The 27,999-nt window shown below is 60.7% G+C and overlaps 2 protein-coding genes and 2 non-coding genes across 6 annotated transcripts; all 4 read left to right on the top strand.

Moving 5' to 3' along the window:
* Positions 1-56: 56 nt before the first annotated feature.
* KANSL2 (KAT8 regulatory NSL complex subunit 2) lies at positions 57-19,091 on the top strand. The gene is made up of 10 exons (XM_064401066.1): positions 57-130; positions 1,556-1,813; positions 4,445-4,623; positions 7,050-7,164; positions 9,012-9,175; positions 10,554-10,720; positions 11,699-11,795; positions 15,242-15,495; positions 17,544-17,729; positions 18,697-19,091. The coding sequence occupies exons 2-10, from the start codon at positions 1,563-1,565 to the stop codon at positions 18,793-18,795; spliced, it is 1,512 nt and encodes a 503-aa protein (XP_064257136.1). The 5' UTR covers positions 57-130; positions 1,556-1,562; the 3' UTR covers positions 18,796-19,091.
* On the top strand, positions 11,870-11,997 carry LOC135288018 (small nucleolar RNA SNORA2/SNORA34 family). The gene has a single exon (XR_010351390.1). It is a non-coding gene; the product is annotated as a small nucleolar RNA SNORA2/SNORA34 family (small nucleolar RNA).
* Positions 18,196-18,325, top strand: LOC135288019 (small nucleolar RNA SNORA2/SNORA34 family). The gene has a single exon (XR_010351391.1). It is a non-coding gene; the product is annotated as a small nucleolar RNA SNORA2/SNORA34 family (small nucleolar RNA).
* A 396-nt stretch (positions 19,092-19,487) lies between the features above and the next one.
* Positions 19,488-27,939, top strand: NCKAP5L (NCK associated protein 5 like). Of its 3 annotated transcripts, none has more exons than XM_064401091.1 (13): positions 19,488-19,573; positions 22,922-22,963; positions 23,065-23,171; positions 23,427-23,495; positions 23,604-23,642; positions 23,716-23,835; positions 23,922-24,035; positions 24,443-26,169; positions 26,241-26,394; positions 26,461-26,539; positions 26,623-26,907; positions 27,031-27,170; positions 27,499-27,939. In XM_064401091.1, the coding sequence occupies exons 3-13, from the start codon at positions 23,070-23,072 to the stop codon at positions 27,733-27,735; spliced, it is 3,066 nt and encodes a 1,021-aa protein (XP_064257161.1). In that variant the 5' UTR covers positions 19,488-19,573; positions 22,922-22,963; positions 23,065-23,069; the 3' UTR covers positions 27,736-27,939. The 3 variants fall into 3 exon arrangements, with proteins under 3 accessions (XP_064257161.1, XP_064257163.1, XP_064257162.1); XM_064401093.1 differs by lacking the exon at positions 19,488-19,573 and adding an exon at positions 22,183-22,405; XM_064401092.1 differs by lacking the exon at positions 19,488-19,573 and adding an exon at positions 22,184-22,409.
* Positions 27,940-27,999: the final 60 nt, after the last annotated feature.

Here is a 27,999-nt window from a genome sequence, read left to right as displayed (position 1 = left end):
GTGACTGCGAGCTGAGCCAATCACGCGCGAGAACGCCCCCCTACTCGCAGCTGATTGGCGAGCGGTTGGGCCACTGAGGAGGCGGGGCGGGCGCACGGCGCGGCAGCGCGGAGGCCGCGGCGGCAGAGAGGTAAGATGGCGGCGGCGCCTCTTGCTCACAATGGGGCCCGGTGTGCCCCTCAGCGCGGCTCCCGAGCTCTTCTCCAGGGCTCCTCCGTCCTGCACCGTCCCGGGGGCGGGTCTCCTCTCGCTCTGCGCTCCGGTAGCGCTTCCTGGGCGCCCCTCAGGGGTGCCCCTCACGCCCGCCGCCCGCGGACAAAATGGCGGCGCCTGGGCGGCGGGAGGGCGCATGCGCGGGAGAGCCGTGGCGGAGCACGTGCGCGGGCGGGAGAGCGGCGGGACCGGGACGGGCACCGGGAGAGAGACGGGATAGACTGGGAGGGGCACCGGGAGGGAGACGAGATAGAGCGGGATATACTGGGATAGATCAGGATGCGCACCGGGAGAGAGTCTGGGGTGGACCGGGATGGATCAGGATGGGCACCGGGAGAGAGACGGGATAGACCGGGATGGATGAGGATGGGCACCGGGAGAGAGACGGGATAGACCAGGATGGATGAGGATGGGCACCGGGAGAGAGACTGGGATGGACCGGGATGGATCAGGATGGGCAGCGGGAGAGAGAGCGGGATAGATCAGGACGGGCAGCGGGAGAGAGACCGGGATGGACCGGGATAGACACCGGGATGGATCAGGATGCGCACCGGGAGAGAGTCTGGGGTGGACCGGGATGGATCAGGATGGGCACCGGGAGAGAGACGGGATAGACCGGGATGGATGAGGATGGGCACCGGGAGAGAGACTGGGATGGACCGGGATGGATCAGGATGGGCAGCGGGAGAGAGACTGGGATGGATCAGGATGGGCACCGGGAGAGAGTCAGGGATATACCGGGATAGACAGCGGAATAGGTCAGGATGGATACCGGGAGAGAGACTGGGATGGGCCGGGATAGACACCGGGAGAGAGGCAGGGATGGACCGGGACATACCGGGATAGAGACGGGGATAGAGCAGGATGGGCACCGGGAGAGAGGCTGGGATGGACTGGGATACACCGGGATAGACACCGGGATAGATCAGGATGGGCACAGGGGAAGAGGCTGGCATGCACCGGGACGTAGCGGGATAGAGGCGGGGATGGACCGGGATGAGCACCAGCCCTCGGTGAGGCTGGATGGGCGGCGGGGATGCCCCGGTTCGGGGGCGTGCACGGACACAGACCTCACCGGGATCCATCGGGACCCATCGGGACAGAGGCAGCCATGGGCACTGGGAGCACCGAGGAGATGCTCCGGGGGTGCACTGAGAGAAGAGTTCCCCCCCAGATTTCTGCAGGACTAAAAACTCCCTCGAGCATTATTGGGAATTACCTCAATAGGAGCAGCCTTTTCTGCTGAAGGGCTCAGACTTTGATCCAAATCCTTTCTCACTGCTCCTTTTCATTGTATCAGCGTTTTATTCCGCTCCCTTTCCTTGCTCTGCTCCCTTCCCAGCGTGGGCATGAACAGGATCCGCATTCACGTGTTACCCACGAGCCGGGGCCGCCTCACGCCGGTGCCCCGGCCCCAGGAGCCCCTGGCCTGCTCCTTCGCCCCCCGGCCCTGCTCCCAGCCCCGCCTGGAGGGGCAGGAGTTCTGCATCAAGCACATCCTCGAGGACAGGAATGCTCCCTTCAAGCAGTGCAGCTACGTGTCCACGAAGAACGGGAAGCGTTGTCCCAACGCCGCTCCCAAGCCTGAGAAGAAGGATGGGTGAGTGGCTCTTCCTCCTGGTTTTCCAGTTCTGAACTCTGTGGAATTAAAACAGGCAGTGGGGGAGGTTTTTCTTGTTGTCTTCCCTTTTGAAGGAAAGGCTGGAGCTGTGTCAGGGGAGATTTAGACTGGGTTTGGGGGAGGTTTTTCTTGTTGTTTTCCCTTTTGAAGGAAAGGCTGGAGCTGTGTCAGGGGAGATTTAGGCTGGGTTTTGGGGGAAAAAAATCTTTTTCTTCCTCCAGTTGAGCACTTGAGCAGCTCCTCAGGGCAGTGGTCACATTCACAGCCCTGCCAGAGCCCAGGGAGTGTTTGGATAATGCACCCAGGAGCATGGTGGCATTTTGGAATGTCTTGTGTAAGGCCAGGAGTTGGACTTGATGATCCTTGTGGGTCCCTTTCAGGACATTCCATGATTCTTCTCTTTCAGCTGCTGCATTTGGGTTACCTCTGAGAAACATCTCCCTTTCTCCAAAATGTTTTTAAGCTGGAGAAAGACTCCATGGAGTTATGTGGGGACTGTGGGCTGTGCCCTGACCCAGCAGAAGGTGGCTGCAGTGCTCCAGGCCCTGCAGTGGATGTGTGTGTGCAGTCCCTCCCTCATCCCAGCACATCCCTGCCTGTCCAGGGGATAATCCCCAGAGCAGCCACTCACATCCCTCTGGAGCTTTGGCCTCGTTGTGCTGCTTCCCTTAGGCCTTTAAAATGCTCAAGGGGTGGAACAGTTTTGGCTGACAGAGCACAGATTCCTTATCAGGAGCATTGCTTCCAGGATTTGCTGGGATGTGCACAATGGATGTCTCCACCCTGTGCCATAAAATGTGGGGAAGGCAGAGTCCAGTGAGAATATTTGGAAGCAGAAGAGCTCAAAAATTCACCCACCTCTCTGCCTTTAACTGAAAGCTCATTTTACTCCCTGCTGCTGGAGCCAGAGGTGATGTTCCCACAGTGCTGGGTGGGCTGTCAGCATTGCCAGGCTGGACCTGTGAGGGATTCCAGGTGCCAGGGCTTGTTCCCTGCCCTTCTGCCCTGCTCAGGTGAAAATCTGCATCCAGAGCTGCCCCAGCTCAGGAAAAACATGGAGCAGTCAGAGTGAGTCCAGAGATGAGCACAGGGATGGAGCAGATCTCCTAGAAGGAAAGGCTGAGGGAACTGGGATTGTTCTGGAGAAGGGAAGCTCAGAGTTGACCTAATTGTGGCCTTAAAGTGCCTGAAGGAGCTGCAGGAAAAATGGAGAGAGACTGTTTTCAAGGGGTGGAGTGCCAGGACAAGAGGGAATGGCTTCCCACTGTCAGAGGGCAGGGATGGGTGAGATATTTGGAACTAATTTGTCCCTGTGAGGATGGTGAGGCCCTGGAATGGAATTCCCAGAGAAGCTGTGGCTGCCCCTGGATCCCTGGAAGTGTCCAAGGCCAGGCTGGACAGGGCTTGGAGCAGCCTGGGATAGTGGAAGGTGTCCCTGCCCATGGCAGGGGTGAAACTGGATGATCTTGACATTCCCAACCAATCCAGAGCATCCTGGGATTCTGTGAAAATGCAGGAATGTGGAAGGTGTGGGAGCTATTGCAGGGTTGGTGGCTGCTCCTTTGGAATGGCTGTGCTCATTTGAATGCCTTTAGAGGCCTCTTAAAAAGAGGATTTCCCCCCCCACACCCCCATTTTCTCTGGCATGAGGAAAACATGAAGATTTTAATCCCCAGATTCTGGGGCAAAAGCAGAGCAGCAGATCCATGGGAGCTGCTCCTGTGAGCGAGGTGTCCCCTCAGAGTTTGGGTGCCCTGAGGTTGCTGAGCTCTGCTCTTGGAGGCAAAGCTTGGATCTCTCTGGCATTCACATTCTCTGGAAAAATCCCTTTGCTCAGGATTTTTCTCCTAGAAAGCTGAGAAGCTTCAGAGAAAAAGAAAACAATTCTTAACTTGTTTGCTTCTCCTGTATTTTGCTCATGTGAAATGTGTTTGGAGATTGTTTGATTGGATTCTGGTGTGAATTGTTTTGACTCTTTGGCCAGTTACAGCCAAGCTGTGTCAGGACTCTGGAAAGAGTCATGAGTTTTCATTATTATCTTTTTGGCATTCTGTAAGCATCCTTTCTGTATTCTTTAGTATAGTGTAGCATTTTTTAGTATAATAAAGTATTATAAAATAATAAATTAACCTTCTGAGAACACGGAGTCAGACACATCATTCCTGCAGATACAATAGATCTCCTTTGGAGTTCACAGAATCACAGAATCATGAGGTTGGAAGAGACCTCTAAGATCATCAAGTCCAACCTATGCCCTAACATCTCAACTAGACTATAGCACCAAGTGCCATGTCCAGTCTTTTTTTAAACACTTCCAAAGATGGTGATTCCACCACCTCCCTGCGAAGACAATTCCAGTGCTTTATTACTCTTTCAGTGAAAATTTTTTTCCTAATATCTAACCTATACCTTCCCTGACGTAGCTTGAGACTGTGTCCCCTTGTTCTGTCACTTGCTGCCCGGTGGAAGAGAGTTTGCTGATGGAGGAGGGATTCCAGCAGCAGGAACTGGGTTACCAAGCAGGACCAGGCTGGGGAGGGGGTGCTCAAATCATCTTTTATCTTCCTACCCAAATGACTCCATGATGCTGAGCCCTGCTTTGTCCTGCAGCACCTCGTTCTGCGCGGAGCACGCCCGGCGCAACGCGCTGGCGCTGCAGGCCCAGGTGAAGAAATCCAACCCCGGGCCCGTGGGTGAGAGCCTCCTGTGCCAGCTGAGCTCCTATGCCCGGGCAGAGCTGGGCAGCCAGGGCGCCGAGAGCAGCCGCAGCGAGGCCAGCCGCATCCTGGGTGAGCACTGAGCCCCTGCCTTGAGGGTTGAGCTTCTTCTTGTATTCAGATCCTGTGGGGGTACCACTGGTCGATTGTTCTGGGTCTGGAGTGAAGGCACTTGAGATGGTAGTTGATGTTTGGACTCAAGGGTTTGTTATTTCTTGTCAGTAAAACAGTCTCACTGCTGTGAGCTCAGCAGCTCTTCATTAGAAGGCACAAAATGCCCAACAATCTCTTGGTACAAGTTAAGACTAAACTATCCAATTAAGAGCTGACACCTGGATTATTTTCCCTTTTAACCCAATCACTGATCCCAAAGAGCCCCCAGTGTGAACTTTTCTGCCCAATTACAAAATGCCACCCAAACCCACGAAGAAGAAGGAAGAAGCATGAAGAAGAAGCCCAGGACCTGTGTCCTCCATCTTGCTTCCATCCACAGCATACTAAAAATCCCAAAACCTAAATTTCTCACCAAGTGATACACCTCCACTACTCTAATCTATTTCACATTTTTGTGGGTTCTAGTCTATCTTGGAAGTCTGGGAAGCTTTCTCCATGAATGAAGGTCAAAATCAGGGCACCCCAGAGCAGACAGAGAAATATTCTCAGTGCCCTGGGCTTCCACAAAATCCTCTACTGCATTAGTGCATAACTCTAAAATCCATATAAAGTGTTAGCTGCTGTCTTCACTTTTTGGTCAGACAGAACAATTCCTCTGGTATTGGAATAAATCCTACAGGACTCCATTTTCTTCATGGTGGAAAAAGCTGAGTTTATTAAAAATCACACACTTTTATAGACATTTACATTATAGGTGGACCCAGTTGGCCTCAATCAATATCCCTCACACCTTTGGCTAATTAGACACACCATCTTTCTTGCACCTCTTACAAGTAATGTTCAAAACACCAGCTGCAAAAATTGTTCTAATTCTTTCTCTCAGCTTTCCCAAAATTTCCTAGGGCAATGCCTGGGAAAGTTTATCTGGCTCTTTCTCTGACCAGACTTTCAGCAGCCACACTCTGGGCCTGAGATCCAAGGACACCCTACAGCTTCATGCCCTGAAATGTATAAACAAAAATGAATTGAGGGGGTGCAAACTGGGGGAATATGACTTTGTTACCTGAAGGTAATGAAGGTAATGAATGAGTTCATTATCTGGAGGTAATTGGAGGATTAACCCCTGATACATAAATGGACAAAACTTACATCTGTCTGAAAAACTCATGGCCATCATCCATCTTGGGTGTAGCCTCTGGGAGGCTTTTCAGTGCCCAAGATGTGTCTGTTGAAGGCCTTTAATAAATACCCACTTTATTCTCTTAATATTGTCTAACCTCTGTTCTAGGCAGCCACTCTGAGGCACCAAAACCCACAGGCAGTGCCAGGCTGCTCTTCCTGTGGGGGAAAGCCAGCAGTATCCCTTCTTCAGTCCAGTGGGAAAAAGACCCCGTGGTCTGGGAGTAAAAGCTGGGGTTTTGTTAAGCCTGGTGTGTCTCGTGCTGCCAGACCCAAATCCTGCAGGTTTAGCATGGAAACAATACCCCTGGAATTCCCTGGTTCCTGGGAGGGCTGGAGCATCATTCCCAGTGTGTTTTGGTTGTTCTGGCTGTTCCAAACTGGGAGGTTTCCCATTATTTCCTGCTCCACGTCCCTCACTCAGAGTTTTGGGGTGGAAAATTCCCTCTTGGCATGATGCAGAGCCTGCTCAGCTCCACAGGTCTTGGGGTTGGCTGTCACTTGTCTCTGCCCCAGCATGGGAAAAGGTGGTTCTGGGTAGGCTGCACTTTGAAGAAGGAGTCTGGACTCTTGCTTTTGGTCTTCAGTTGCGTTTATTGTTCCTTATCTACAAAGTTTTTCTGTCTGTCCAGCCGAGGTCTGATCAGCAAGGCAGCCAAGGGCACTCTCTCCTGCCCACGGGGCGGTTGTGTCTTTTATAGTAAAAACTACATATAAGATATTTACCTTCAATTTCCAGTACTTTTCACCCTTGTTAACAAGTGCACTTTCACTATGAACCAATCCACACGTGCCAACATCATCCTGAACTTGCATGCCAAGGAGAAGAAAGAAGAAGGACAGGGCACACCCAAATCCCTCCATCTTGGGACTCCTGACCCCCATGTACAGGATTCCAAACCCCCCTGTACAACACACAAAACCCCCCTGTACAGTGCTCCAAAATTTTTTCTTTCACCCTGTGATTCCTACTACTGTGCTGCTTAAACTTTGTGGCCTGTAATTCTTCATATAAGGTTGGCAATTTGCTCCATGAATTAAGATTGAATTTCCAGGTGTCTTTGGCTTCCTGCCAGGGCTTTGAGCCATCCAGGGCATCCAGAGAGATGCTCTGGGTTCCAACACATGGGGCCGAGCTCCAGGGTGTCCCTGGCCATCGTGGGACGTGGCACAGTGTCCTGTGACTGTGCTGCTGTGTCTTGCAGACGAGGACAGCTGGAGTGACTGCGAGCAGGACCCTGTCACCGTGGAGCAGACCTGGCGTGGGGACCCTGACAGTGACGCCGACAGCATCGACAGCGACCAGGAGGACCCCCTCAAGTAGGTTGGGGGAGTAGTTAAATTTACATTTTGCAGGGCTCAGCCTGGAAAAAAGGCTCAAGGGGGACATTCTGGCTCTACAGTGACAGGAGGCTGCAGCCAGTGGGGGTCAGGCTCTGCTCCCATGAGACAAATTTACATTTTGGGGGGCTCAGCCTGGAAAAAAGGCTCAGGAGGGAGATTCTGGCTTTCCACAGCTCCCTGACAGGAGGCTGCAGCCATGCTGGGGTCAGGCTCTGCTCCCATGAGACAAATTTATATTTTGGGGAGGCTCAGCCTGGAAAAAAGGCTCATGGGGGGGCATTCTGGCTGTCCACAACTCCCTGACAGGAGGCTGCAGCCATGCTGGGGTCAGCCTTTGCTCCCATGAAAAGGGACAGGACAAGGGGAAACAGCCTCAGTCTGTGCCAGGTGAGGCTCAGGTTGGACACCAGGAGGAATTTCTTCATGGAAGGACTTGGCAGGCATTGGAACTGCCCAGGAAGGAGGTGGAGTCCCATCCCCGGAGGTCCAAGGAATGACCAGATGTGGCACTCAGGGCTCTGAGGGGGACAGTCACAGGCTGGACTCAATCAACCCCTGGGATTCCATGGTGGCTGCTGCCTGCTACACACATGTTCCATGTTCTGGGCTCACTGTGGCTCCAGGGACAGTGGTTGTGTTAAAAACGTGACAATATCAGTGGGTTTTTTGTGGATTTATGCCCTTATGGTTTATTGGCTGTGGATACACTCAGGTCCTGGAGCTGGGGTTTTCTCACTCTTCCAGAGTGGAGTGGATCTCTCAGCAGCTTCTCTGGGTGATCCTCTCTTTAAAAAAGCCTGAAATTGAGTATTTCAGCTGATCACTTGGTGGTGGTGTAACCCAGAGTGTTCCCAATAACATCTGTGTTGTTTGTGAGGGGGAACAGCTCAGAGGGACCCCCACAAATAACAACAACAACAACAACAACAACAATAATAATAATAATAATAATAATAATAATAATAATAATAATAGATAACCCCACAGATTCAGAGAATCAAGCCTTGAGAGTCTCCCAAATCCTTTGAGGGTTCAGCCTTGAGAGACCCCCACACCCTTCAGCAGAACAGCCCCATGGGACCCCTCCATGTCATTTGGGGTTTAGCCCTGAAGGACCTCCACACCCTTTGTGGCAACAACCCCAAAGGACCCCCACATCCTGAGGGTGATCATCCCTGGGTGATCCCCACACCCTTGGGGGTTCAGCCTTGAGAAACCCCCACACCCTTTTGGAGTACAGCCCTGAGGATCCCCCACAACCTTTGGGGGTTCATCCCTGAGGAACCCCCAGACTCTTCAGCAGAAAAAACCCATGGGAAAAAACCCATAGGGATCTGGGATCCCCAGACCCTTCAGGGATCAACCCTGAAGGGCCCCCACACCCTTAGGGGCTCATCCCTGAGGGACCCCCAGACTCTTGAGCAGAAAAAACCCATGGGATCCCCAGACCCTTCAGGGATCAACCCTGAGGGACCCCCACACCCTTTGGGGGTTCATCCCTGAGGGACCCCCAGCAGAAAAAAAACTCATGGAATCCCCACACCCTTCAGAGATCATCCCCAAGAGACCCCCACACCCTTTGGGGGCTCATCCCTGAGGGACCCCCAGCAGAAAAAAAACTCATGGAATCCCCACACCCTTCAAAGATCAGCCCCAAGAGACCCTCACACCATTTGGAGGCTCATCCCTGAAAGACCCTCAGATTCTTCAGCAGCAAAACCCCACAGGATCCCCAGACCCTTCAGGGATCCACCCCCACACCCTTTTGGGGGGGTCAGTCTCCAGGGACCCCCCAAACAGCCCCTGTTCCCTGGGTTTTGCAGGCATGCTGGGGTGTACACGGCCGAGGAGGTGGCTCTGATCATGAGGGAGAAGCTGATCCGCCTCCAGTCCCTCTACATCGACCAGTTCAAGCGGCTCCAGCACCTGCTGAAGGAGAAGAAACGCCGGTTCCTGCACAGCAGGAAGGCAGAGCACGAGGCCATCGGTGAGCCCAGGCCTCCTGCCTGAGGGTGTGCACAGAAATCTGCTAAAAGAGGAGGGTTTGGGCCTGGCTAGAGGCAGATTTCACGGCAGGGTTCCACACTCAGTGTGGATGGAGCACAAGGAGAACGGTCTGGAGAGCTGAGGGTGCTGGGGATGGGCTGATCCTGGAGAAAAGAGAGCTCAGGTGGGACCATCTCACTCTGTAACTCCCTGACAGGAGAGTTCAGCCATGTGGGGGTCAGGATCTGCTCCCACGGAGCAATGAGACAGGAGGAAATGGCTTCAGACTGTGCCAGGGGAGGTTTGGGGTGGGCATCAAGAGGATTTCTGTATGGAAAAGGTGCACAGGTATTGGAACTGCCCAGGGAGGTGGTGGAGGCTCTGTCCCCAGAGGTTCAGGGAACAACTGGACGTTGCACTCAGTGCTCTGGTGTGGTTGGCAAGGTGGGGATCAGTCACAGGTTGGACTCTGATCCTGGAGAGCTCTTCCAGCCTGAGTGATTCCATGATTCTGTGCTGGTCCTGTGCCCAGAGATCCCTATCACTGCAGTTCCAAAGCTTGTGCATTTCTTTGCTCTTCAGAGCTTGCAGCCTTGGCAGGAAATGAGCTATAATGTTAATTCTGAGACAAAAGTGCTTATTTTGTACTGGGATTTCCTGTTTTTTCCTTTTACGAACAAAAAATATTCGTTCATAAGGCCCTTGGTGTGTGGACAGGAGCTGGTTCCAGTAACACCAGTGCTGCTGTACTGGCATATTCCTCCTTAGCAGCTTTCCCTCTGCCTCTGCTGGCATTCTCTCTGTGCAGAGCGTGCTCTTGGAATCAGGAATTCCCAGTTCAACAGAGGCAAAACCGAGTTGTGTAACTGATCCCAAGTATTGCAGAGCACAGGACTCTTTTTTCCAGCATCATCCTTTAATAGCTCATCCTGGAAAACGCCATAATTCAGCTCAGGCTCAAGTAAAAATAACCAGGAGTTTGGTACATACCAATTTTGCAGAACTCTTTTTAGCAAACGAGGCAGAGAAAAGCAGATCCTGAGCGCTGCCCTGTAATTACACCAGGAATGCTGGCGGGAAGCTTCCAGAACTCGCACAGGAGTGACCTGGAATTCGACAAGTTTCTATTCTGCCGCTGAAATCACAATGCACGGGAGTGGCTGGATTATTTTTAAAGCAGGTTTTAAAAATACTCCGTGGGCCCAAGCATTCCTGGTGCTTGAGGAGAGGTCAGGATAAATTTTGGGATGGAACCTGCACCAGCAGGCGTCACCCAAAGCTGCTCTTCTGCCGCTGCTGTGGATGGAGCCCTCAAAGCCCTCCATGGCTGATCTGCTAAAAAACCACACAGATTCCTGACTCTTCCTTTATTCCTGCAGGGAGCAGCCTCCTGACAGGGCCAGAGGGGCTGATGGCCAAGGAGAGGGAGAACCTGAAGAGGCTGAAGTGCCTGCGGCGCTACCGGCAGCGCTACGGCGTGGAGGCTCTGCTGCACCGGCAGCTCCGCGAGCGCAGGGTCCTGGCCACTGATGGAGCAGCCCAGCAGGTCCGTGGAGACATCTGGATGGGTCTCTCCTCTCCTGTCGTGCTGGGAGTGACCCCAGGCCCTGGAAGATTGCCTCATGTAACACCCGTCCTGCAGGGCTGCCACCCTGCTGGGTTTGGAGGAGCTCTTGGGGTTGTTGTGGGAGCTTCTGGGTCTGTGGGAGCTCCTGTGTGTGCAAGAGCTCTCAGGTCTGGGAGCTCCTGTCCTTCCTGCAAGGCAGCCCTAGCTGCCACTCTGCTGGGTTTGGAGAAGCTCCTGGGGTTATTGTGAGAGCTTTCAGGTCTGTGGGAGCTCCTGTCCTTCCTGCAGGGACAGCCCTAGCTGCAACCCTCCTGGGTTTGGAGGAGCTCCTGGGTTTGTTGAGGTTTGTGGGAGGTTCTGGATCTGGGAGCTCCTGTGTGTGCAAGAGCTCTCAGGTCTGTGGGAGCTCTTGGTGCCCACACCTTGAATGCTGGGGTTAGTTTTGGGCTCCTCGCAGCAAGAAAGACTTTGAGGGTCAAGTCTAGAGAAAAGAATGGAGCTGGGAAAGGGACAGGAGCACAAGAATGGTCTGGAAAACTCCTGAGGAGATGAGGGAGTTGGGGAGGCTCATCCTGGAGAAAGGAGGGCTCAGGGTATTTGGAGGCTTGAGGATTTTTGGGAGCCCTGGGTCTGAGTGAGTCCATTCCAGTGCCTAAAAGAGGCTTAATAAAAAGAGGGAGAGGGAGTTTTAAATAGACATCCAGTAACAGGACAAGAGGAAATGGTTTTAAACTAAGAGATGAGAGGTTTAGATGGGATATTGGGAACAAATTCCTCCCTGTGAGGGTGGGGAGGCCCTGGAATGGATTTCCCAGAGCAGCTGTGGCTGCCCCATCCCTGGAAGTGCCCAAGACCAGCTTGAATATGGCTTAGAGCAGCCTGGGACAGTGGAAGGTGTCCTTGCCTGTGGGAACAGGAGCTTTAAGGTCTCTCCCAACCCGAGTTCCACGATTTCAGGCTCACACCACCCGCTCCAGCCAGCGCTGCTTGGCCTTTGTCGACGACGTCCGGTGCTCCAACCCGTCCCTGCCCATGACCCGGCACTGCCTCACACGTATCCTTTGATCCACCCTCCTCCTGAGTGCTGGCCAGCAGTTTGCCCCGTGGCTGTGCCTCCTTTCTGCCTCTCTGGCCCTGAATCAAGGCCCTCGGTTTGCTGTAGCCGTTGGTTTCAAGCAGGAGCCCAGAGGAAATGTCTCCCTGTCTGTTGGTGCTCCCGTGCCGTGGAACAGCCAATTCGTGTGGGAGCAACAAAGGGCTGGTCCCAGGAGTGCTCCTGGTGTGGCCTCCTGGGTCCAGAGCATCCAAACACAATGGGAACAGAGAACCCAGGCAGGCCTGAGCTGGGAGGGATGTGCCTGGATCCCCTCCAGGGATGGGGATCCTCCTTGAGCAGCCCTTCCATGGAAAAAAATCAGAAATGATGAATTCAGAAATTCCTGAACCTCCCCTGGCACAGCTTGAGGCTCTTCCCTCTTGTCCTGTCCCTTGTTCCTTGGGAGCAGAGCCTACCCCCCACCTGAGGACACACCAGAGCACGGCCTTGGGGATTTTTGGGAGGATCTGGAGGGGTAATTCAAGCCTGTTTGGCACTGCTGTGGCCCAGCTCCGTCTCTGTGACCTTTCCAAAGGTTCTCGTGTGTGTGTGAACAGCCTTGAGCTGTTCCACTTCCCAAATTTGCCTCAGCTATTGGAGAGCTGGCTCTGAAAGTTCCACTGGGGTCCCCCAGCTCAGGGATGACCCCCAGTATGGGATCAGGGATCCCCCAGTATGGGATCAGGGATTCCCCAGCTCAGGGGTGACCCCAATGTGGGATCGATGATCCCCAGTATGGAATAAAGGATCCCCCAGTATGGGATCAAGGATGACCCCAGTATGGGATCAAGGATCCCCCAGTATGGGATCAAGGATCCTCCAGCTCAGGGATGATGCTCATTATGGGATCAAGGATCCCCCACCTCAGGGGTGACCACCCCCAGTATGGGATTAAGGATTCCCCAACTTAGGGATGACCCCAGATATGGGATCAAGGATTCCCCAGCTCAGGGATGACCCCAGTATGGGATCAGGGATTCCCCAGCTTAGGGATGACCCCAGTATGGGATCAAGGATCCCCCAGCTCAGGGGTGACCCCCAATATGGAATAAAGGATCCCCCAGTATGGGATCAGGGATGACCCCAGTATGGGATCAAGGATCCCCCAGCTCAGGGGTGACCCCCAGTATGGGATTAAGGATTCCCCAACTTAGGGATGACCCCAGATATGGGATCAAGGATCCCCCAGCTCAGGGATGACCCCAGTGTGGGATCAAGGATCCCCCAGTATGGGATCAGGGATTCCCCAGCTCAGGGGTGACCCCAGTGTGGGATCAAGGATCCCCCAGCTCAGGGGTGACCCCCAGTATGGGATTAAGGATTCCCCAATTTAGGGATGACCCCAAATATGGGATCAAGGATTCCCCAGCTCAGGGATGACCCCAATATGGGGTCCAGCATTGCCCTGGGTGCATTTTCTCCATCCACTCCGTGGGAGTGGGAGGATGTGTCCAGGTTTGGATCAGGCTGGAGCTGCAGGAGGGAGCAGTGGGGTGAGTCAGGACAAATTCTGGCACTGAGTCCCAGGGCTGGGTGAGGAGGAGCTTCTGGATCTGTGAGAGATCTTGGGTTTGTGGGAGGTGCTGGGTTTGTGTGAGCTCTTGGGTTTATCAGAGCTCCTGGGTTTGTGGGAGCTCCAGGGTTTGTGGGAACTCCTGGGTTTGTGGGAACTCCTGGGTTTGTGGGAACTCCTGGGTTGTGGGAGCTCCTGGGTCTGCAGGAGCTCGTGAGTTTTTGGGAGCTCTTGGGTCTTGGGGAGTTTTCTGATTTCTTGTGAGTTTCTGGATTTTTGAGAGCCCTTGGGTTTGCTTTCTCCCTGGAGTTCTCATACTCCCCCAGGCCTGTGCAGGGAGCAGGAGCTGGAAGCTGCCTTTGTTTCTCTCTAACCACCACAGACCTCAACATAAAGACAGGAGAAATCCCATAAAACAGCCAGAGAAGCTGCTGTTGGCAGCTGGTGCTCCCGGGAGGGAGGGAAGAGCTGGGTCTGGCGGGAGCTCTCAGCTGACTCTCAGTGACACAAACAAGCTTTTCCTGGGGCAGCTGATAACATCTGATAACATCTGTGGCTTTTCGGGAGGCTCTTGGGCTCTGTTTGCTTCCAGGAGCTGGATTGTTTGTGACAGGGCACTAAAGGGATGGGGGAAGGCTGGGAGGCTCCAGATGGAGCCTGGGATTTTTGTCCTCTTGGCAATCTGTGCTTTTGGCTACCAGTAAAGTCAGTGCTGGAGCTGGGAGTTGCTCCAGGAGATGAAAATCTGAATTCCCCACCTCCTTTTCCCTCACCACATCTTCCCTTGGGTGTCCCAGGTCCTTCTCTCTTGGGCTGGGCTCTGACACTGCTGCCAGCCCAGATTTTGGCTCCCCGTGGCCTGCCAGGAAGTGGATTCCTGAAAAATCCTTGGAGCAGGGAGGAGAGGAGGGAGGGGTGAACCTCAAACCTTAGCCAGCTTAAGAAACTGGCTTAAATTTTGTGTCTTCTCCCAGTTTTATCTGGGTTTGGGATTTTTTTCCCCCTTCCCACACTGGTGTGTGTGAGGAAATTGCAGTTGGGATGATCCTGGTTCGAGGGGATGGAAGAGGAGAAAAGTGGGAGGAGGAAGAGGAAAGGGATGGAAGAAAAGGATGGGGATCAGAAGAGGGATGGAAGAAGAGGAAGGGATGGGAAGAAAAGGTTGGAAGAAGTGAATGGGGGTTGAAAAAGAGGAAGGGGTGGGAAGAGGAGAAAGATTGAAAGAGGAAAAGGAGGAGTGGGGTCAGAAGAGGAGGATGGGATCAGAGTAGGGCTTGGAAGAAGAGGATGGGTGTGGGAGGAGGAGGAAAGGGTTGGAAGGTGCTGGGTTCAGAGCAGGCTGGGTTTTGATCTGTAGCTCCTCTGGATCACTCTGCAAGTGTGATGCAATTGAAGCAGAGTTTCTGTTTGGGATTAAAGGCAGGAAATCCCATTTACACCTCTGGCAGGAACAGGTTTTCCACTGGGAAGGAAAATGCAGTGGGAAGATAGAAATACCATAAGTGAACTCCTGGCTGTGGCAGAGGCATTGTGTGTGCTGGGATCTCCCTGCCCGTGGGGCTGGAGCTGATCATTTTCCATGGATGTCTGCAAACAAAAGTTAATCCTGTGCCTTTGTGGCATCCAGCTGAGAATCTGTGAGTGGTTTCCAGGGATCCAGCCCCCACAGGGGGGCTGTGGCTCTTGTCCCAGTTTTCCATCATGGAAATGGTGTCACCCACATCCCTGGGCAGTTGGGGTGCAGCTCTGGCCTCTGGATTCCTGATCTGGGAGAAATGGGGGTGAGTTTTAACACCATTTGTGGGGAAATTTGGAGCATTTCTCAGCGTTTTCCCCCTCTGGATGTGTCTCTGCCTGCTCCCTGCTGCTTTCCTTGACCTCCTCTTCCCAGATATCTGCCAGGATACAAACCAGACCCTTTTCAAGCCTTGCCAGGGCTCTGAGGAAGTTCCCTGCAACAAGCCCGTGCCCGTGAGCCTGTCTGAGGAGCCCTGCTGCCCCCTGCACCTGCGGCTGCCCCCCCAGATGTACGTGCCAGAGCAGGTCCTGGCAGTGCCCCAGGAGCTGGGGGCTGCTCCCACCGAGCTGTACCTGAGCGCGGCCGAGCTCCAGCCCACCGAGAGTTTGCCCCTGGAGTTCAGTGATGTAAGTGGCAAAGCTGCCCCTGTGCCCACCTGAGTGCCCACCTGGCATGCTGCATGTCCTCAGCACGGAGGAGCTGCTGGAGTGAGGCCAAGGGCTGGAACAGCTCTGGAGCAGGCTGGGGGTGCCCAGCCTGGAGAGGAGAAGGATCCAGGGATATTTTAGAGCCTGCAGAGAGCTGGAGAGGGACTTGGGACAAAGGATGGAGTGCCAGGACCAGGAGGAATGGCTTCCCACTGCCAGAGAGCAGGGATACGTGGGATATTGGGGAGGAATTGCTGTGAGGGTGAGGAGGCCCTGGCACGGGGTGCCCAAAGAAACTGGGGTTGCCTCTGGATCCCTGGAAGTGTCCAAGGCCAGGCTGGACAAGACTTGGAGCAACCTGAGATAGTGGAAGGTGTCCCTGCCCATGGCAGGGGTGGAACTGGATGATCTTGACATTCCCAACCAATCCAGAGCATCCTGGGAGTCTAAAAATGCAGGAATGTGGAAGTTTTGGGAGGTATTTCAGGACTGGTGGCTGCTCCTTTGGAATGGCTGTGCTCTCAAAGAGCAGGGGCCTCTTAAAAAGAGGATTTCCCCCCATCCCCCACCCCCATTTTCTCTGGCATGAGGAAAACATGAGGATTTTAATCCCCAGATTATTGTGGCATCGTGCATTTAAACCAACACAGTGCAGAGCCTCAGGAATCTAGGCAAAAGCAGAGCAGCAGATCCATGGGAGCTGCTCCTGTGAGCGAGGAGTCCCCTCAGGGTTTGGGTGCCCCGAGTTTGCTGAGCTCTGCTCTTGGAGGCAGAGCTTGGATCTCCTTTGGAGTTTGATTCCAGCAGCAGGAGCTGGGAGAGCACACAGGGTCAGGCTGGGGGAGGGCTCACATCAGATCCCAGCCCCTTTCTGTGCAAACAGGGATTTTTTTGGTTTAGAAAGGGAAAACCAGGACTGTTTTCCCTCATCCTGTCCTTTGAGAGGGTTCTGAGCTCCCTCTGGAGTGCTCTGGGTTCATGGAAGCTGCTGAGGGCATCTGTGTTGTGTCTCACGTTGTGCCAGGCTGGGGAAGTGCCACTCGTGAGTCACAGGAATCTCAGCCTCGTGTCAAACCCCCTCTGGAGCCAAAACAAATCCCAGCCTCTCCTGGATCCCAGGCTGTCCTGAATCCCAGCTCTCCCCTTGTCAGGGAGGGCAGATGGAGGAGGCTCCGAGCCTGTCCATCCCCATCTGTGCTGTCAGGGCAAACAGGGGAGGTGTGACACCCTGGGAGAGGCTGGGGATGTCCAGGTGTCCCCTGGAATTGGGTGTGTGACATCCTGGCACTGCTCTGGGGGTCCCCAGAGTGTGTGTGACATCCTGGAGCTGCTCTGGGGGTCCCCTGGAGTGTGTGTGACATCCTGGAGCTGCTCTGGGGGTCCCCTGGAGTGTGTGTGACATCCTGGGAGAGGGTGGGGATGTCCAGGTGTCCCCTGGAGTGTGTGTGACTGCTCTGGGTGTCCCCAGGACTGTGTGTGTGTGACATCCTGGAGCTGCTCTGGGCGTCCCCAAGAGTGTGAGTGACATCCTGGAGAGCAGGGACTGCTCTGGGGGTCCCCAGAGTGTGAGTGACATCCTGGAGAGCAGGGATTACTTTGAGGGTCCCCTGGAGGGTGTGTGACATCCTGGAGCTGCTCTGGGGGTCCCCTGGAATGTGTGTGACATCCTGGAAAGCTGGGACTGCTCTGGGGGTGTGATTGGACCCTGTCAAAGCCATTCCAGGTGCTGGAGGGACACTTTGGGGACAAAATGTCACGCTGGGCTCTGGGTGGTGTGTCCCACACCTTGTCCTCAGCAGTGCCAGCCGGGATCATGGCATTCCAGGAGGAGGAGGAGGAGGAGGAGGAGGAGGAGGAGGAGGAGGAAGAGGGGGTTCCTGGGGTGTGTTGCTGGCCGGGGGCCCCCCCTGGCATGGTGCCCACTCCTCCTCCTCCTCCTCCCTGCCTTCCCCTCCCTTTCCTGCTGCTGCAGAGCACTGGAGCCTCCTCAGCCCCCTCCTGACGAGTCCTGCTCTTCTCCCTGCCAGGACCTGGACGTGGTGGGTGACGGGATGCAGTGCCCCCCATCCCCTCTGCTCTTTGACCCTTCTGTGAGCCTCGATCCGTCCCTGAGGGACATGGCCGAGGCTCCCATCGACATCCTGGCCCTGGAGGAGCCCGACAGGGGCAGCTCCTCCACCCCCCTGGTCCCTCCAGCCGAGGGTCCTGCCCAGGTACGGCCAGCTGGGATTGACCCCCCCCCCCGGGGTGGGATTTTCCCAGCAGGAACCCCCCCTCCTCTTCCTCCCACACAGCAGCCCCAGAGCCTGGGTGTGCCCAAGGTCTGGATGGCATTAGGAGTGCCAGGGTGGTGGTGGCAGCCAGAGCCCCGAGGTGGCTCTGTGGGTGGCTCAGTGCCACCCTTGTCCTGGGAATGTCTGGGGATGTCTGGCCAAGGGGGTTGCCTGCTGTTGAAACCTCTTAATCCCAGCTGGGGTTTTTTTAGGGGAGTTATTTCCCAGCCCAGGGGTTCTCCTTTCTTCTTGGGAGTCCTAATTTTCACTGGGATAACTGAAATTTGTTCCTGTCATCCTTTCTGGAGCCTGGGGCTTCTTTGGGGTGTCCCCACAAGGACAGGTGATGTCACCCACTGTCCTGGGGTGAAGGCCAAGTTTTGGGGTGGGGGTGGGAGCCACATCCCGGGCTCTGACTGAAGACCCCCAGTTTTTGCTGTAGCTGTTGGTTTCAAGCAGGAGCCCAGAGGAAAAACCTCCCGGTCTGTTGGTGCTCCCACCCCGTGGAGCAACCAATTCGTGTGGGAGTGACAGTGCCCCAGCACTGCCACCACCCCGTGCCCGGTCCCTGTGCTGTCCCACCACCCCGTGCCCTGTCCCTGTGCTGTCCCAGCACTGCCACCACCCCATGCCCAGTCCCTGTGCTGTCCCAGCAGTGCCACCACCCCGTGCCCCGTCCCTGTGCTGTCCCAGCACTGCCACCACCCCATGCCCAGTCCCTGTGCTGTCCCAGCAGTGCCACCACCCCGTGCCCGGTCCCTGTGCTGTCCCAGCACCCCGTGCCCGGTCCCTGTGCTGTCCCCGCAGTGCCACCACCCCGTGCCCAGTCCCTGTGCTGTCCCAGCCCTGCCAGCACGCCCCATGCCCGGTCCCTGTGCTGTCCCAGCAGTGTCCCCTCCCGTTCCAGCCCCGGGAGGAGCAGCAGCAGCCACCGGAATCGGCCTCGTCCAGCCCGGCCCGGGGAGCGGCGGCCAACGGGAGCCTGGAGCCGGGGGCCGTGGGCTGAGCCCGGCAGCACCGGGGTCCCCACACCGGGGGGACCCTCAGCGTGGGACCTGGGGGGCTGCAGTGCTGCTGCAGTGCCAGGAGGAGCTGCAGCTGCAGCTCTGCTGCTCCCGGGAGCCGCAGGAACCCCTGGAGCCCCAGGATGGAGCTGCAGACCCTCCCGTGTCCGTGGGGAGGCTGGAGGGGGGGGAATCCCCAAATTCCGGGGGTCTTTGCCGTGCCCTGCGGGGGTGATGTGGCCCTGTGATGTTTTGGGGGGGACAGAGGTTCCATCCCGCGGGTCCCCCCACAATAAAGTGATGGAGGTGGCTGCTCGGTGTCCCCGTGTCCTGTGGGTGAGCCCCGAAATTGGGGGGGCTGGGTGGGCTCCCGGGTAGTGGGAGGGGGTCCCTTGGGGGGGTCACCCGTTATTTCGGCTCGGCTGCCGTGGCGGGGGGGCCGCGCCTGGGGGGGCTCTGTGGGGCGGGGGTCGGGCCGGTCCCATCCCGGTGCCGGTCCCATCCCGGTGCAGCCGCCACCGGGGGGCTCGGTACCGATTCCCGCCGGGAGGAGGGAGGGGCGGGGGTCCCGGCTCCGTTGCGGGCGGTTCCGGGGATCACGGGAAGGGGGGATTCGGTGGGGGGGGGTGCCCGGGGCGCGGATTGGCGGCGGCGGGGGCGCAGGGCGGGGCCGGCCCGGTGGAGCCATGACGTCACCGCCGCCGCCGGTCCCGCCCCGGTCCCGGTGCCAGCCCCGGCCATGCCGCCCCGGCCCCGGCCCTGGCCCCGCCGTAGCCCCCGGTGAGTCCGGTCGCTCCGCGGCGAGGGGCAGGCGGGGGGACCGGGGGGTCGGGCGGTTCCTCGGGGACACCGGAGGCGGGGGGGGACATCCGTGGCCTCCGGGCACCGTTGGGGGGGTGGGGGTTGAGCCCGGGGGAGCGGCGGGGGTGGCCCGGTCCGTGGTGTTCCGCATGTCCCCGCTGCATCCGCGCTGTGTCCTCGGCTGTCCCCGGTGCGTCCTGGGGTGTCCCCGCTGTCCCCAGAGCATCCCGCCTGTCTCTGAGGTGTCCCCGCTGCGTCCTGGTTGTCCCTGGGGTGTCCCCAGAGCATTCCGGCTGTCCCCAGGGCCACCAGTGAATCCTGGCTGTCCCCGGGGTGTCCTCAGTGTCCCCACTGCACCCGGACTGTCCCTGGGGTGTCCCCAGGGCATCCTGACTGTCCCTGCGGTGTCCTCGGTGTCCCCAATGCATTCTGACTGTCCCTGGGGTGTCCCCAATGTCCCCAGGGCATCCTGACTGTCCCTGAGGTGTTCTCGGTGTCCCCAATGCATCCTGACTGTCCCTGGGGTGTCCCCAATGTCCCCATTGAACCCCGGCTGTCCCTGCAGTGTCCCCAGTGTCCCCAGCGCATCCTGACTGTCCCTGAGGTGTCCTCGGTGTCCCCAGGGCATCCTGACTGTTCCTGGGGTATCCCCAATGTCCCCATTGCACCCCGGCTGTCCCTGGGGTGTCCCCAGAGCATTCCGGCTGTCCCCAGGGTCACCAGTGAATCCTGACTGTCCCCGGGGTGTCCCCAATGTCCCCATTGTACCCCAACTATCCCTGGGGTGTCCCCAGTGTCCCCAGCGCATCCTGATTGTCCCTGTGGTGTCCTTGGTGTCCCCAGTGCAACCTGACTGTCCCTGGGGTGTCCCCAATGTCCCCAGAGCATCCTAAGTGTCCCTGCGGTGTCCTCAGTGTCCCCATTGCACCCCAACTATCCCTCGGGGGTCCTCAGTGTCCCCAGAGCATCCTGAGTGTCTCTGGGGTGTCCCTCACTGTCTTTCATCCCACCCGCCTGTCCCCAGTGTCCCCAGTACACCCCAGCTGTCCCCTGTGTGTGTCTCTTGTCCCCACCACATCCTGACTGTCCCCAGTGTCCCCACCGCATCCCTGGCTGTCCCTGCGTGTCCCTGGCCAGTCCCAGCTGTCCTCGATGTGTCCCCGCACCCCGAGGCCATTTCTCTAGCACATCCCACTTGTGCATCCCGGCTGTCCCCAGGGTGTCCTTGCTGTCCCTGGTGCATCCTGGCTGTCCCTGGGCTGTCCCCAGTGTGTCCTGGCTGCCCCCAGAACAGCTCAGCGGGGTTGGGGACACTCGGGGCTGTCACCCCATGTCCCTGGGCTGTCCCTGGTGCATCCTGGCTGTCCCTGGGCTGTCCCCAGTGTGTCCTGGCTGCCCCCAGAACAGCTCCAGCGGGGCTGGGGACACTCGGGGCTGTCACCCCCTGTCCCTGGTCTGTCCCCAGAACAGCTCCAGTGGGGTTGGGGACACTCGGGGCTGTCACCCCCTGTCCCTGGGCTGTCCCCAGTGTGTCCTGGCTGCCCCCAGAACAGCTCAGCGGGGTTGGGGACACTCGGGGCTGTCACCCCATGTGTCCTGGCTGCCCCCAGAACAGCTCAGCGGGGTTGGGGACACTCGGGCTGTCACCCCATGTCCCTGGGCTCGGCATGGGGACCCTGGTGTGGCACAGGCTGGGGCCAGCCCGTCACAGCCACGCTGGCACGTCCTGGGCTGCGCTTTGGGCACGTGCCGTGTCCCCAGGCCGTGTCCCCAGAGCGCCCGGGCCAGCGGGGACAGAGTGACCGGGGGGTACCGGGGTGGGGACACGGGGCTATGGGCGGCCTTGGCCGTGTCCCCACGCCGTGTCCCCCTCCCCACAGGGACCCTCGCGGGGCCCCACGCTGGGGGAGGGGACGGCGGCGCTGTCCATCTGTCGGGGCCCCCCCGGCTGTCCCCGCCGGGGGCTTGGGGGGGCCGCGGGCTGCTCTTCCCCTCCAGACACGGCCTCACTTCCCCCCGTGACGCAGCCGGAGCCGCCGGCCCCGGGGCCGCTTCCTGCTCGGGGGGCAGGCGAGGGGGCAGCTCGGCGACAACGGGGACCGCAGGGACCCGCGGGGGTTCGCCCCACGGGCTGCGGGGGACGGGGACAGCACGTGCGAGGTCTGCCCGTGCCCCCCAGACCTTCCCCTTGTCCCTCCATCACCCCCAGACCCTTTTTCTGTCCCCCGCATCACCCCCAAACCTTCCTCCTGTCCCCTCCTGCCGAGCCCCCCGCTCCCCGCCGCGGTTCCGTGGGCTCCGGGTGAACCGGGGACGCGCGGCCCCGTGTGAACCCCAGAACCCCGAACCTCACCCTCGAGGGGCGGGGGGCGCAGGCCACGGCCGGGGGTCCCGGCTCGGCTCCGCGCCTGCAGCCCCGGGGGCTCCCCGAGGGGTCCCGGGGCTCCGGGCAGTCCCCCCGGAGGGTGCGGGATGCCCGGTGGGGATCCCCCCGTGCTCTGCCCCGTCCCTCCGCCGGTGCCCGGTGCCGCGGGAGGGTTCCCGGTGCTTCCCCCTCCCGGGATGATTCCCGATGCGCCGGTGCCGCCGCTCCCGGCGGCCTCAGCTCCGGTTCCCCGGGGCTGGCGGCACCGGGGAGGCGGCGGCTCCATCCCGGCTCCTCCCCGGCCGCGGCGGGAAGGCGGAGCCGCCGCCGCCGCCTCCCAACAATAGCGCGGCCGGGCCGGGCCGGGATGGAAACGCCGCCGTCGCCGGGACCGGCCCCAGGGCCGCTCTGAGCCGCCACCGGCGGCGCCACCGGGAGCCCCGGGCGTGAGTACGGACCGGGACCGGGGCTCAGCGCCGGGACGCGGCGGCACCGGCGGCGGGGGAAGCCCGGGGTGGAGCGGGGGGTGTGCGGCGCTGGGGGGGGGGGGCCCGTGTGAACGCCGGGGGTCCTGTGCACCGGAGCTGCGCATCCCGGTGCCCCGGGGCCGGGGTCAGCCCCGGGGGTGCTGCGTGTTCCGGTAGCCCGGAGGTGCTGCACATCGCGGTGCCCCGGGGCTTGTGCCGGTTCCGGTCCCGGTGGTGCTGCACATCCTCGTGACCCTGTGGCGGTCCCGGTCCTTGGGGCACACCGGCACAGCGGTCCCGGTGCCAGTGGTGCCGCACATCCCGGTGCCCCGGGCTGGTCCCGGTGCCAGTCCCGGTCCCGCTGTGCATCCCGGGGCCGATCAGCTCCCCCTGAAGCACCGGGAGAGAGGGGGGCAGCCGGAGGGGTCCCTGCGGAGGGGTCAGGACTCGGCCCTGGGGGCTCCATCCCCTCCTCAGCCCAGCTCTCCCTGGCAGGTGACACCGCACCGCTTCGGGGCTGGGGACATCCCCCGCCAGGTAAGAGAGGGCCGGGCTGCGGCGGGCCCGGGGGTGCCTCAGGCCGGCTGCCACCGGCCAGGGGCCAGCCGGGAGCCCGCGGTGACGCGTGTCCCCCGCAGCTGCGATGTCGGAGAGCGTGGCCGAGGCGCCGGGAGCCGGGAGCCCGGCGGCGCTGGGGGACACGGGCACCAGCCATGAGCTGCTGCAGCGCCTGCGGGAGCTGGAGGTACGCAGGGCTGGCACCACAGGATGTGGCACCACTGGGCAGCTGTGGCCACTGAAGCTGTGGCCGTGGCCACCGTGCAGGCAGTGCCAAGGGCCAGCCGTGGCCACGGAGCCGTGGTGACGGGTTGCACTTCCCAGTTTTTTGTGCCCCTCGTGCAGCCCCGTCCTGCTGTTTGTGGCACCAGGAGACAGAGGTGCTTGGTGCCACGGGGATGTCCCCTGGGCTGTCCCCTGAGCTGTCCTTGCTCTGTTCTAGGCAGAGAACTCAGCCCTGGCCCAGGCCAATGAGAACCAGAGGGAGACGTACGAGCGCTGCCTGGACGAGGTACTGGAGAGAACCCACACACACACAGGGCACGTGTGCCCGCCTGTGTGCTGGGGCAGGAGGCTCTGTGTGCCCTGTGCCCACCCAGACCTCCCCTCTCCTCCCCAGGTTGCCAACCACGTGGTGCAGGCACTGCTCAACCAGAAGGTGGGTGTCAGGAGGGTGTCAGGGGGCTGGGAGGACTCTGGGGGTCCTGGCTGACCCCCCACACTCCTGCCAGGACCTGCGTGAGGAGTGCATCAAGCTGAAGAAACGTGTCTTCGAGCTGGAGCGGCAGAACCAGGTGCTGAGCGACCTGTTCCAGCAGAAGCTGCAGCTCTCCACTGGGTCCCTCCCCCAGGTGTGCCTGGGGCTGCGTCGGGGCTGGGGGGTGGGCATGGGGCAGAGCCCCTCCAAAGCTTAACCCCGCTTCTCTCTCCTCTGCAGCTGCCGCTGCACCCGGTGCCGGTGCCCCCGGATGTCCCGGTGACCCCCCAGCCAGGCTCTGCTGAGCAGGAGCCCCCCCCGCTGCTCCCTGGCCTCTGTCTGTCCCTGCCCGAGGTGGGTACCAGTGTTCCCTTCCTGTCCCCCTCTCTGGGCAGTGTCACCCCCTTCCCCACTGTCTTTTTCCTGTGTGTGGTGGTGTCACCAGGCCTGTGACACGTGGCTTCCCACGGTGTCCTGTCCTGTCCCCCTCCTTGAATCTGTGGTGTCCCCATCCAAGTGCCAATGACACTTTAACAGGGTCCCTGTGGTGTCACCTCTGCAGGTCCATGGTGTCCACCTCCCCAAGCCCCTCCATCTGTCATGTCTGGCTCCAAAACCCATTGCCCCAGCTGCCCCTGTCCCCATTATGTCCCCGTCCCAAAGCCTCTTGTGTCTCCAGAGTGATTCCAGAGCATCCCCCCTGGTACCAGTTGGGGCTCAGTGCCAGGTGCTGACAGGGTGACGGTGCCCACTCCCCACAGGTGCTGCCACCAGTGCCATCGGGCAGCCCTGGCCTCAGCCCCGGTGCCCCGCCCCTGGATGCCCTGTCCCCCTTCTTCAAAAAGAAAGCCCAAATCCTGGAGGTGCTGCGCAAGCTGGAGGAGACAGACCCGCTGCTGGGGCCCGCCCCGGCCTCCCCCGGCTCCCCCGAGCCCTGCGCAGCCCTGGCCTGGCCCCCCTGCCCTCTGCGGGGCCCGGGGGCTGCAGGGGGCTGGCGGGGCACCGAGGGCAGCCCCTGCTCCTCTCCCGAGGAAGCGGGGCCGCCTCGGGGGGCTCTGCTCAGCGCCTTGGCCGAGCGGCTGCTGCGAGGTGAGGGGGGGGGCTGCTGCCGCCGCAATGGGGAAGCCCCCGGGGGGCCCCCCCGGCAGCGGCGCGGGGAGCACCCCGCTTTCCTGGGACTCTACACCCCGGGCGAGGAGAGCCCCGAGGGGGGCTTCCCCCCGCTCTCACCTGGCGGCGTCCCCAACCCGCTGCCCTCCCCCAGCAAGGTGCTCAAACTGCCGGCCCCCCCCGGGGGGCTGCGCCTCAGCCCCCAGCTCGCCCACCCCTCCAAGATCCCGTGTCGCGGCGCCCACCCCGAGGCCTCCCCGGTGCTCAGCCGCCGCCCGTCCCCCGACGCTGCTGCGGAGCCCGGTTCCACCGAGCCCCCCGCCTTCCCCCGCACCTTCGAGGCGGCCGAGCCGCCCCCTGTGCCCCCGGCACCCGCGGCCGGCGGCGAGCGGGCGGCCGCGTCCCCCCCAAGCTCTCGCCGTGGCACGGGGGGCTCGGCCCCCTGCCGCCGCCCGGGCAAGAAGCCCCCCGAGCCGGGCTACCTGCCCTTCAAGGAGCGCCTGGCAGCCCTGGGCAAGCTGCGGGGCGCTGAGGGCCGCGAGCCGCCGGGCCCGGGGCGGCCCGAGCGGGGCCATGGCGCCGAGCTGCGCCCCCCACCCCGGGGGGGTTTGGGGGGCAGCCTGAAGCACCCCGAGCCCGCGCACGGCGCCGAGCCCCTGGCCCGCTGCTACTCCTCCGGCTCCATGGGCGACCCCGGCAAGGCGGGGGGCAAGGGTCGCCCCGGCACCGGCCGGACCCCCTCCCGGACCCCCCCCCCGCCCCCTGCCAAAACCTCCCGCAGCCCCCACGGCAGCCCCACCAAGCTGCCCACCAAGGCGGGCAAAGCCGGGGCACCGCGGGGTGAGGAGCCCGCGGGCGCCAAGGCGGGCGGGGGTCCCCACAAGACCCCCGCGGACCCCGCAGAGCCCACGGGGCCGGCGCCCAGCGCCGCGGGGCACTCGGCCATCGAGGAGAAGGTGATGAAGGGCATCGAGGAGAACGTGCTGCGGCTGCAGGGGCAGGAGCGGGCGCCGGGCGCCGAGGCCAAGGGCAAGGCAGCCGGGCTGGCGAGCTGGTTCGGGCTGCGGCGCAGCAAACTGCCCGCGCTGAGCCGGCGAGGGGACGGAGGGCGAGGCCGGGAGTGGGCCGGGACCCCCGCTCCCCTTCGCCGAGAGGTCAAGCTGGCCGCCCGCAAGCTGGAAGCCGAGAGTCTCAACATCTCGAAACTGATGGAGAAGGCGGAGGATCTGCGGAAGGCGCTGCGGGAGGAGCACGCGTTCCTGCAGGGGCTGGCGCTGGAGAAGGGGCGTCCCCGCGGACCCCCGCGAGGCCCCGGCCCCCTCCCTGTCATGTACCAGGAGGTGACGGCCGAGACCTTCATGCAGCAGCTGCTGGACAGGTGAGCTCCCAGCTGGGTCCCCTCGGGGTGGGGGTGATGGGGGTGTCCCCCTGATCGCTGCCTCCCCGCAGGGTGGACGGGAAGGACGTCCCGTACGAGACCCGCCTGGAGCACAAGCGGGAGCTCTGTGAGCTCCGGAGGGTCCCCCCCGACGCCAAAGAAGCGCGGCTCTGCCGCCCGCCCCGCAACGGCATCGTGGGACACGTGCGGGAGCCCTCGGACAAGGTGGGGACCGCGCGGGCCCCCGCTCCGAGGGCACCCCGCAGCCGCTCAGCCTCTGCACCCCCGCAGGTGCCCGACGTGGGGCTCCGGGACGAGCTGCCGTCCGACGAGAGCCTCTCCGAGTCGGGGACCGGGCAGCATTTCGCCGGTGAGGGGGCGATGGGGAGCTCAGGGCGGAGAGGGGGCACCGAAGTGGGTTCCTGGCACTGACCCCCTCCCCTTCTGCCGCAGCCTGCGGGTCCCTGACGCGGACTCTGGACAGCGGGATCGGGACCTTCCCGCCCCCCGACTACGGGGGGGTCCCCGCCAAGAGCACCCCCAAACCGCGGGGCCGCCCCGAGCCGCTGCCCGGGGCCGTGCCGGCCGCTGTCACCAAAGTGCCGCGCAAGGCCCGCACGCTGGAGCGGGAGGTGCCCAGCGCCGAGGAGCTGCTGGTACCGGGCAAGCACCGGGGCGCTCCGGGCTGCCGCCTCCCGGCCCCCCCCAGCTCGCACGGGCACCGCGCCGCACCCCAAGGTGGGTGTCCCCCCCCGAGCCGGGTGTCCCCCCGACCCTCGAGGAGGTGCGGCGGGGGCTCTCGGTGGGAGATGGGGGGTGTGGGGGTCCTGCCGGTCAGCGCTGCCCCCGTTGTTCCCGCAGACACCGGGGATGACGCCAGGAAGCCGCGGCGTGTCCAGCAGAGCAAGAACTGGACCTTCCCCAACGCCAAAGCCTGCGGTGCTGCTGACCCCTTCGTGTGCCCCCCCGGGGGGCTGGAGGGGCTGCATCGGCCTGTGCAGGTAAGGGCAGCTTATGGGACCCCCGAAATCCTGGAGTACCCCAAAACCTCGGGGTGGAGTCCCCAAAACTCCAGAGTAAGGACCCTGAAACTCTGGAGCAAGACCCCAAAACCCTGAGAGAGGGACCCCAGACCCTCCTGCCCATGCTGTGGGGATGAAGCCACGGGGAGAGGATGTGGGGGGAACACTCCCCGGAATTCTGTGATCATTTCCCACATGTTCCCCGCGGTGTGGGGGGGATTTAGTGACCTTGGGGGGGCACAGACGCTCCCGACCACGGGGCAGTGATGGATGTGGCCGTCCCCATGCCCATTCTGTCCCTCCCCAGGCCCCCGTGTGCAGCCCGGCGGGGCACCGGGGGGCATCCCCGGAGGCTCCCCCGCCGCTGCCCCCCGCCCTGAGCACTAGCAGCAGCCGGACCCCCAGCGCTTCAGACGTGGGGGACGAGGGCAGCACGGAGGCACGCTCCCGGGACGGGGGGCACGGCCCTGCGGGGCTGGAGCACTCCGAGTCCCTCAGCGATTCGCTGTACGACAGCCTCTCCTCCTGCGGCAGCCAGGGCTGAGCTGCCCCGGCCCCGCTGCCGCGTCTTCCACCCCGTCCCCGCTGCTCCCCGCTCCTGCTCTGAGGGTGCTGCCCGGCCTGGGAGTGTCCGCTGTCTGTCGCTCCCTCTCCCGGCTCTCTCCGATGGTGCTACGGCCCTGTACAGCCCCCGCCGATGGGTTTTTAACTCAATAAAGCCGCCCCTCCAGCCTGGGTTATTTATACACGTGGTGGTGCAGCCCTTGTGTCGCCGTGCCCTGGGATGTGAGGATGGTTGGGGTGGTCA

This window comes from Passer domesticus, chromosome 31 (genome assembly GCF_036417665.1).
Source record: "Passer domesticus isolate bPasDom1 chromosome 31, bPasDom1.hap1, whole genome shotgun sequence".
Lineage (NCBI taxonomy): Eukaryota > Metazoa > Chordata > Aves > Passeriformes > Passeridae > Passer > Passer domesticus.
This window is presented reverse-complemented; position numbering and strand designations above follow the sequence as displayed.

What these genes read in the sequence shown, in the direction of transcription:
- NCKAP5L (XM_064401091.1), top strand. Translation starts at nt 23,070, where the DNA reads ATGTCGGAGAGCGTGGCCGAGGCGCCGGGAGCCGGGAGCCCGGCGGCG. An exon ending in AGCGCCTGCGGGAGCTGGAG is followed by an intron (nt 23,172 to 23,426) that starts GTACGCAGGGCT and finishes GCTCTGTTCTAG; the next exon opens with GCAGAGAACTCAGCCCTGGC. An exon ending in TCTGTCTGTCCCTGCCCGAG is followed by an intron (nt 24,036 to 24,442) that starts GTGGGTACCAGT and finishes CACTCCCCACAG; the next exon opens with GTGCTGCCACCAGTGCCATC.
- KANSL2 (XM_064401066.1), top strand. Translation starts at nt 1,563, where the DNA reads ATGAACAGGATCCGCATTCACGTGTTACCCACGAGCCGGGGCCGCCTC. An exon ending in GGCAGAGCACGAGGCCATCG is followed by an intron (nt 9,176 to 10,553) that starts GTGAGCCCAGGC and finishes TTATTCCTGCAG; the next exon opens with GGAGCAGCCTCCTGACAGGG. An exon ending in CTGATGGAGCAGCCCAGCAG is followed by an intron (nt 10,721 to 11,698) that starts GTCCGTGGAGAC and finishes CCACGATTTCAG; the next exon opens with GCTCACACCACCCGCTCCAG.